Source organism: Gobio gobio (genome assembly GCF_949357685.1).
Source record: "Gobio gobio genome assembly, chromosome: 6".
Lineage (NCBI taxonomy): Eukaryota > Metazoa > Chordata > Actinopteri > Cypriniformes > Gobionidae > Gobio > Gobio gobio.
Window position 1 is genome coordinate 36088923 of NC_137102.1, and position 9971 is coordinate 36098893.

General features: G+C 36.4%; 1 protein-coding gene across 4 annotated transcripts in view; it reads left to right on the plus strand.

Moving 5' to 3' along the window:
* LOC307127648 (uncharacterized protein) overlaps positions 1 to 9197 on the plus strand; it is a 29826-nt gene extending 20629 nt beyond the window's left edge. For 2 of the 4 annotated variants that reach the window (XM_079819040.1, XM_079819039.1), the window contains 2 exons: positions 7477 to 7697; positions 8004 to 9197. In XM_079819040.1, coding sequence (XP_079675166.1) covers positions 7640 to 7697; positions 8004 to 8677 — 732 coding nt within the window. In that variant the 5' untranslated portion in view covers positions 7477 to 7639 and the 3' untranslated portion in view covers positions 8678 to 9197. Of the gene's footprint in view, positions 1 to 6652; positions 7114 to 7476; positions 7698 to 8003 lie in introns of those variants that run through there. The other 2 variants (XM_079819037.1, XM_079819038.1) reach the window with 2 other exon arrangements.
* Positions 9198 to 9971: the final 774 nt, after the last annotated feature.

Below are 9971 nucleotides of genomic sequence, written 5' to 3' on the forward strand. Positions count from 1 at the left end.
GTAAAAAAAAAGAGTTCTGTGCTGAAAATAAAAATAAGCATAATTAAAATTCTGAAAATAAATATTTAAGCAAAAATAAAATAATCACACTATTGCACACAGTAGCAACAAGCAAACAGCATAATAAACTGCACACTGACTGTACTATATTTATTTTAAGTAACCACCTATTTACAACCTAGTCATTTAATGCTTAGGTGCACTTAACATAATCTCTTGTAGAGCAACACCAGCGGTAATTCAGGAAAAAATCTCCCAATGCTCCACTTGAAACTTCGGTCTTCCGACCTTTTAGAGGCAACAGGGGACACATAACAGTGTAAACGCTCATGAGTGCTCAGAGTGTGGTGAAGCCTTCATTAGAGCTCGAGAATTGAAAATGCACCAAAGAAGTCACAAAGAAGAACAACCCTACAAATGCTCAGGATCCCTGGAAACACATGAGCGAGAGAAACCGTACCACTGCCCTTCATGTGGGAAGAGGTTCAGCTCATCTAGAAATCTACAGACTCATGGCAAAATACTCTGCTCACTAGGCAAAGAAATGGAAACTGTGGAAATGGTATGACATTCAAAAAAACAAAGACTCGAAAATGAGGGGCAGTAATAAAGCAAGAAGATTATTGGTATGATGTTGCAAAATGCTACTTTTTCTACACTCAAAAAATATCTAGGACTAAATTTAAGATTAAGTATGTATTTGAATTGCATATAAAATGTCCATCCATTTGGATTAAACATGATTAAACATTTGGATTGGCCTGAATAAGACATTTTACATAAAAGATGTTTACATATAGTTCACAAGACAAAAAATTGCAGAATTTATTTAAAAAAATGACCCCATTCAAAAGTTTATGTACCCCTGATTCTTAAATACTGTGTGTCATTCCCTGGAGGATCCATGGCTTTCTTTTTTTATAATGGTTGTTCATGAGTCTCTTGCATGTTCTGAGCAGTTAAACTGTCCAACATTCTTCAGAAAAATCCTCCAGCTCCTGCAAATTCTTCAGTTATCTTTTTACACTGAGGACAATTGAGGGACTCAAACACAACTATAAAAAAAGGTTCAAACATTGCTTCCTCTTTGTTATAATACCACTAACAGTTGACCGTGGAATATTTAGTAGTGAATACATTTCAGGAATGGACTTATTGCACAGGTGGCAACCTATCATGGTACCACACTTGAATTCACTGAACTCCTGAGAGCGAACCATTCTTTTATTATTATTATTATTATTATTATTATTATTTTATTTTTTTGTAGAAGCAGTCTGCATGCCTTGTGCTTGATTTTAAACACCTGTGGCCATGGAAGTGATTGAACACCTGAATTCAATGATTTGCAGGGATATCTCAATATGTTTGGCAATATAGTGTATATAAATAACAGGTATGGAAGCTTGCTTCCACCATGGAATAAAACTATGTAAAAGATATTTGCGACTTTATATCTCGCAAATTCGCAATTCTGACTTTTTCCCCTTCAGAATTGCAATTGCGAGTTATGAAGTCAGAATTGTTAGATAAAAAGTCGCAATTACTTTTTTATTCTGTGGTGGAAACAAGCTTCCATAAACTGGTAAGATTTCTGAACTCAAATAACAAAAAAGGCATATAACTATTTGCATGTATTCAAATCTCTTAGAACTAGCATACGTTTGTGTATTGTGAAAACAATCAAATGTATTCAGTGAAAGCTACGAACATGCCTAAAATACGACTAGTTGAGGAACAAACAATATTCAATTAGTTAAAGGCCCGGTTTCATAGAAATGGCTTAGATTAAGCCAGGATTAGGCCTTAGATCAATTAGTGCATTTAAGTAGTTTTTATAAACGTGCCTTAGAAAAAACATGGTGCGCATCTTGAGACAAAACAATGGCACTGACATATTTTAAGATATCATTTCATTTAACAGCTTAAACATGCATTTTAGTCTGGGACTATCTTAAAGGTAGGGTAGGTAAGAATGATCTAAAACTCTTTTGTCCAAATTTGTTTAAACTTTCTTTATATGTCAATACATAATTAAAATTTAAGTACTCTGAAAAAGAGAGTATACAAATCGAGTGACTCTAGACTTTTTAATCTGCAATAAACACCGCTCATTATTTTCGTTCGGGCCGAAACAAGTGATTGGCTTGGGCGACTGTCAATCTCTCTCGCTACCATAGCTACCGCCGCTTTTGCTCCAGGATCTGCCCACATGCGCGCGCTCCAGTGTTGCCAAGTCGGGCTACTTCAAACACTGTTGCCGCGGGCTGTTTTTCATGTCCGCGGTTGAAGCGACCCCAATTATGTGATATTTTCCGCCGGGATTTGCGAATTTTAGCAGGCAGCCCTACCAAAAAGACACATATTTTACCCCCCAAACGTGATTTTTACCGGAGAAACACGATTGGGCTTGTTTTGGGCTAGTTTTGAGTAGCAATTGGGCGGATTTTGTTGTGCAACCCTGGCGCACCCGTTTGATTTGAGTTCAAGAGGCTGTATTTCTGCTGGACAGCTAATCTTTCATTTTTATTATACATTTTTTTGGTTTATGTTTTCATGAAGCATGTCTCACTAGCACACGTAGCTGCCTAATATAGCTAACATAACATTACTTAGCATAAAGTTACAATGTTATACACTTAGCGAGCCATTAGTAGAGATGATAAATACTCAATATGCTTAGCTCAAGTTGATCGCTGTTGTGTTGAATTTCTCAAAATGTAACTTTAGATAACAAAATGCATGTGTAAAAGCTAGTACACCGCATCCAGGAACTTTTTTTAGAACTAAGTTAGCTTTAGCTACTACCCTCTGTCTAAACTCTTTTACCATGTTCACCGGCAACTTTACCTGCACGTTTATTTCGGCCCTTGGTTTGTTTTTAAATACTCTACCAATGTTTATGTTGATGTTTTTATCTTGTATCTGTGTGTGTCGTAGACACTGTGTTGTGTGTGTATTTTAAACTTTACCAGTATCGTTATTCTAGCTTGATAGTGAGTACTAAAAGACATCTTATTTGTTTATATTCATAATGATAAAGTTAGATTTTTTATTACATGTGATTCTGACATGATGTCACTACATGCACTTCTTCTCCGCTCGCCTCAGGTAAATAATGTGTCTTTCAGCTGAGCTGATCGTGGTCGGCGTAGCGCGTTCATGTGTTTTGGGGGCGTGGCTTTGGAAAGAGCCCAGAAGGGAGAAGGTGGAGTGAATGGAAATAATGAGCTGTCGTGAGAGGTCTACAGACACTCAATTTTTATACTTTCTTTTTCTGAGTACTTACATTTTAATTATGTATTGATATATACCTACCTACCCTACCTTTAAGCCTTGTCTGTGAAAGCGGGGGTAAATGTTTGAGATTGATAGAATTGGATTTATTGATGGTGAATATATAAAATTGGTTACTGTGTATTTCACTGTGAAATAGTACCTGTTTCGTTTATGTATGACTGACAAATATGCATCACATTAAGTTTGTTAAAACTGTGTTGTCTAAATGGATGGACTATTTCATTTGCATATAAAAACATTCAAATTTGGCCTAAATGGGATTTTACATAAATATTTGGGAGGAGCAATAGTACCAAAATAATGATCAATGACATTGATATCTGTTTGTTGTTATTTGCAATCTATACCATTTTGTTAGTCTTAGCTGTTGACAAGGGATGTATTGAGAATTAAAGTTTTGATGTAACAAAGCCTTGTTTACTGAAATGTATCTGACTTTGGCAGACTGGGTCAGATCATCTCCAAAACTCCAGCTCTTGTGGGGTATTCCCGGTCTGCAGTGGTCAGTATCTATCAAAAGTGGTCCAAGGAAGGAACAGTGGTGAATCGGCGACAGGGTCATGGGTGGCCAAGGCTCATTGATGCACGTGGGGAGCTCAAGAAGTTAATGCTGATTCTGATAAAAAGGTCTCAGAATACACAGTGCATCGCAGTTTGTTGCGTATTGGGCTGCATAGCCCCAGACTAGTCAGGGTGCCCATGTTGACCCCTGTCCACCACCGAAAGCGCCAACAGTGGGCATGTGAGCATCAGAACTGGACCACGGAGAAATGGAAGAAGGTGGCCTGGTCTGATGAATCATGTTTTCTTTTACATCACGTGGATGACCGGGTGCTTGTGCGTCTCTTCCTTGGGGAAAAAATGGCACCAGGATACACTTTGGAAAGAAGGCAAGCCGCCGGAGGCAGTGCTACTTTGAGCATTGTTCTACTGGGAAACCTTGGGTCCTGGCATCCATGTGGATGTTACTTTGACACGTACTACCTACCTAAGTATTGTTGCAGACTATGGAAACAGTATTCCCTGGTGGCTGTGGCCTCTTTCAGCAGGATAATGCGCCCTGCCATAAAGCAAAAATGGTTCAGGAATGGTTTCAGGAGCACGAGTTTGAGGCGTTGACTTGGCCTCCAAATTCCCCAGATCTCAATCCAATCCAGCATCTGTGGGATGTGCTGAACTAACAAGTCCGATCCATGGAGGCCCCACCTCACAACTTACAGGACTTGAAGGATCTGCTGCTCACATCTTGGTGCCAGATATCCAGTCCCAACGGGTCAGGGCTGTTTTGGCAGCAAAAGGGGGAAAAACACAATATTAAGAATTGGTCATAATGTAATGCCTGATCGTTGTATACCAGTGCAAGTTGCTTTCAGATGAAAAAGCTCAAACATGCATTTTAGACTGGGACTAGTTTAAGCATTGTCTGTGAAACCGGGGATAAGGGATAACACTTTTTTTCTGTTTGCATATGAATTGACAGTTCAACTAGTCATTTGGAATTATAGAAGAACCCAGACACTAGTTTGGTGGCCACAACTAAAAAACATTTTAATTAAAGTAGTACTAACAGGGGTATGTGCCGTCACAAACTGACACTTACCAATCTTACCAATCGGGCATTTCTATGATTGTAAACTAGCATGAGAGAAAATACCACAAACCATTAAAGTGACACATACCATTTCGGAAATGAATTATGAAATGTGTGCTGGACCTTGACACTGACTCTTCACAAAGCAGATTAATGTAGGTCTGGAGATAATATTAAACTGGATCTATAATAATGTGCCTACCGCAAGTCATATACTTTATCAAAACATTCAGGCATCTTCAGAAGGAATACATGTTTGCCGTTAAAAAAATTGTTGTATTTATTCCTTGAAATGATTTGCAAAATATAAATCCATAGATGAGAACCACTAACCACATATTAAATTACATCTATATTTATTTAGATCAATGTCAAACTCTGATTACTTTTTGTTTTTGCTAGTGTCTTAACAGTATTTGTAGTGACCCCGTGATAGATGTATTCTGTTTCCTAGAATGGGCAGTTTGTGTGATAAACAACATACAGTAGCACTGGTGTTACACAATCCGTGACTTTCAGCAATATCTTATCAACAGCCCCTTTAATAATTCATTCAAATTTAAAGAATATCATCTTCCATTAAGTAACAATTTTTGTAAGTTAAATACAACAAATAGGCTATACCATATATGTTTGGTTTACTGATCATATGTAAACACGTATGGGGGAAGTTTCACTATGTTGAGGATTGTATTTATTATATTAGGATATTTAACATATTTCCACAGTCACCGTCTCATCCCAAGCTACCTGGTAAAAGGAAAGGAGTTTTTTTATTCACTATTCATCAGTCATCAGTAACTCTGACTTCACATTTACTCGCCTACTTTGTCTTTTCAATAAATACCTGTTTGGGTTTGACAATAATCCTGTCTCTGAGTCTGGTGATCCATTACAAGTTAGGCCTACTTATTTCATTTTCAGAAATCAAGGGAAAAAATCCATCCGTCGCAGTTAACAGTGATAGCCTTTCGTTTCATAGTTGAGTAAAAAAGATGAGATTAAAACAAATATTTAAAGTATAGACCATCTTTGTTTAATTTGGATAATTAATGTAAAATAAGTAGGCTAGATTGTACTTCCAATTTATAAAATATATTAACACAAGTGCATATATAGCCTAAATATAGGCTATGGTTATTAATTTAATCAATAAAAAATTTCATATTTAAAAGTACTAAAGTGTTAATTAAATGTCTAGGTTAAAATGAAAATAAAGATAAAGTGCACATACAATATAACCAAACAATGTTTTGTACTGTGATAAATGAAGCGTAATATAGGCACAAATAATATCTTTCTTTATTTTCCTCTCTTAATAAAAGTATCACGCAGACCTCTTTGTGAGTTCTCTGTCAATGTAAAACATGTGAAACAATATTATAGATTTTAAAGCATGCATTTTCTGTGAAACATGCGTATTGGGTAAACGATTTACAAGTAATAATCTATATCGGATTGATATATATATATATATATATATATATATATATATATATATATATATATATATTATAATGTTGTTTAAATACAGTAAATGATTGTGTGGCACACATATGGCACGACTTTCAAAGTGAATGTGACACAAACCAAACACGAAGGAGCTATACAGCATCATTAACCTGTAAAATATAAGATGAATGAATGAAATGCGGTAATAAGTCAACGACAGAGACATAAAATAACTATTCTACTAGCCTGTATCCTGAGATATTCGAAATAACGCGAGAGATGATTTGCATCACGTGAGATTGATCACATGACTCAGTCACTGCAAACGCGGACACTGGGAGGAGTTTACGCCAAAACAACATTAATCTAACGAAAGGCCATAAAAAGGTTTTCTTGCGGATCCTTAGTTTTTTATGTAATAAACATTCTTTTTAATTACGTTGGACCAAGTTATCACGTAAAAACTGACGCCCCAGTTACAACTATCGTAAGTAGCTGACGTGCCCGCGCGAGCTGTTACTGCTGACTTCCCATATAACCAGAGCTTTGGCATTATTTTGAATAAACGCATGATTTCGCTGATGGAAATGTCAGCAGCAAGTAAATATGGCCAGTAACAATATAGTCATATCGGCCGAGCTCCAATGGGCTCAGACTTAAATTTGATATCAATAAACTCTCAATATTAACAGATAAAGTGCACTGTAACTCTCAAACAAACCAATAAAAAGAGCAAGTCACTGAAGAAGACGCAGATATGAGTTAAAACAGTAAGTGTGGTTAACAGTATAAACAAATAAGACGTGGCTCACACAAAATGACATTGTGATGAGATGAGATGTTATGAATTTTAAATGTGAAACGTAATTTAAGAAATGTTGCATGGGAAAATGTATTTTTTGTTTCTGTACTTACATTTACTTGCATACTTTTACTTTAATATTTTTGTTTTGTATAAATATTTTGTTGTATCTGTCTTATTTCATTTTGTAAAGTATGTTATTAACTGTGAAGGCAAAAATATAAATGTAAATGCATAAAGAGTAATATTAAAATAAAAACAGCTAATGTAAATAACGATGTGCTTGCCTTGTGTAAATTCAATAACTTTTTTCTGTGTGTGTTTTCCTTAGGTCTGGCACCTTTAGTGCAATTCAGCAGTAAATGTGGAATATTTTAACCATCCTTCAAAAAATGAAGTGTGTCCAGTCAACCAGGAACAACTAGGTGTAACAACCGAGATCTTCATAGTGTAATATTGTAAAGTTGGTGTTTAATAAAGAGGAGACTGAAGATATGAGCGATCCAGAGCCATCACAAATAGAAAAAGATGACGACGATGAGGAACAAAAGGGTTTGTGTCCATGCCTTGATTCATTTGTTGCATTGGAACGCTATCGAAGCTTGTTTCTGCCACAGAATAAAACATTTTAAAAGATAATAATGACTTTCTATCTCACAACTGCGAGTTTACACATATAAGCAACTTTTTAAAAAAAAGAGTTTATATCACAATTCTGACTTTATATCATAAAAATCTGAGAAAAAAAGTCACAATTACCTTTTTAAATTGTATATTCTGTGGAGGAAACAAGCTTTACTTTCACTTCAGAGGTGTCCCTCTTTTATTGAATTTTGACTATCCATTTGTTCATTTTAGACACAGTGGAAGTAACAGAGGAAGGTCAAGAACCGGACGAAGAGGCGTGTAACCACGAATTGGACCATCAGTATCAGAAACCTCAGCATGACACAGCTGGAGAAAAATCATTCAGTTCATCACAGAACATCGACAAAGACAGGACTAAGAGAAGCGAAGCCAGGCCGTTCACATGCCTTCAGTGCGGGAAGACTTTCAAACGGGCCACTGATGTCAAAGGTCACCTGCGCTATCACTCTGGGGAAAGGCCGTTTACCTGTGATCAGTGCGGTAAGAAGTTCATTTTGGCGTCGCACTTAAAAACGCACCTGTCGATTCACTCGAACGAGAAGCCGTTCTTGTGTTCCATCTGCGGCAAGAGCTTTTCGCGCCTCTGCACTTTCAAAGATCACGAGAACATACACACCGGGGTGAGAGATCACGTGTGCTCCGAGTGCGGCAGCACCTTCATTACAGCAAACGCCCTGAAAATGCACCAGCGAGTTCATACCGGAGAGAAACCGTACAAATGCTCACACTGCGGGAGGAGATTCAGTCACTCGGGAGCCCTGAAGAGACACGAGCGAGTGCACACCGGAGAGAGGCCGTATCACTGCCCGCTCTGCGGGAGGAAATTCACACAGTCCAGCAATCTACTGACTCACGTCAAAAGACATTGTCCAAAGTCACGCTGATCAGTGCAAATAAGTCCAACTGTAAATAGAGGGAAATTCAGAAATACAAGAATCACAGACAGAAAAACTCCATCTAGGCCATTAGTCAATGTCAGTTTTTATATTTCTGATTACATGTTCTCGATTATTGCTGATTAAACTTGTGAAGGAATCATTACGAGTTTGCCTGATTAATTAAACCTCATTTTGATAAATGTTATTGATAGTCATCAGAAACATTGATGGGTCTCTCTGCATGATCAATGGCACTTTTAACAAATCAGTGTCGCACCGCAGGACACTAGTCAAGTCACCTTTATTAATATAGCGCTTTATACAATACAGATTGTTTCAAAGCCGCTTTACAGTGATAAATAGGAAAATAATGATTCGATAGCTATGTTTCCATCCATCTATTTTTATACGCATTTTGGGATATCACGTATAAAAATCTGTATTGAAACGCCAATATGCAAATCAATTGTAAAAATATGCATAAACTACAATGGAAACACATTTAATGAATAAATCCCTCATGTGCAACAAAAAACCTGTGACTTTGCCTCAATACAGGCTGTGATTGGATAACTGGACTATCCGATGGAAGCAAATCCTGGGGCCAATTTGTTACGGTTAAAATACTCATTGTTTAAATAGTACAACCACAAGACATAAATGTAACACTTTATTTTACAGTGGCATTGTTACATGTAGTTACTATAGTATTATAAATCATAAATTATGCATAATTATGCAAACTAAACCAAATCCTAACCCTATAGTAAGTCCATGTTGTTAATTAATATTACTCAGTAATTAATTGTATAATTAAACTGTAACAGTTAGTTCACTTCAAAATTAAAATGAACTGATATTTTACTTACCCCCAGGATTCCAGGATTTAGGCAGTTTAACACTATTTAATAAAAAAAAAATATATTTTAAGTGTTTTTATATAATAATAAGTATTACGTTTCTTGCTTTCAAAATCTCCATAGGTTCCATTCACTTCTATTGTAAATGCCTTATCTTAACTTTGATTTTTAACCTGTGGACCCTTTTAAATTAGGTGGCCTTAACTACTATGTACTAACATTTCAATTAATAATTTGATACAGTGCACTTATTGTGTACATACATGTTTCTACATTGTACTTACATTTTAAAAATGACCTGCATGTAATTATATCTGTAATTAATTTCTGTAGTTACATTTATAATTGCAACTTCCCTTACACCTTACCCTACCCTTAAACTTATCCATACCAGCACACCTGTCCTTAACTTCGTATCCCACCTCAATATCAGCACAAGA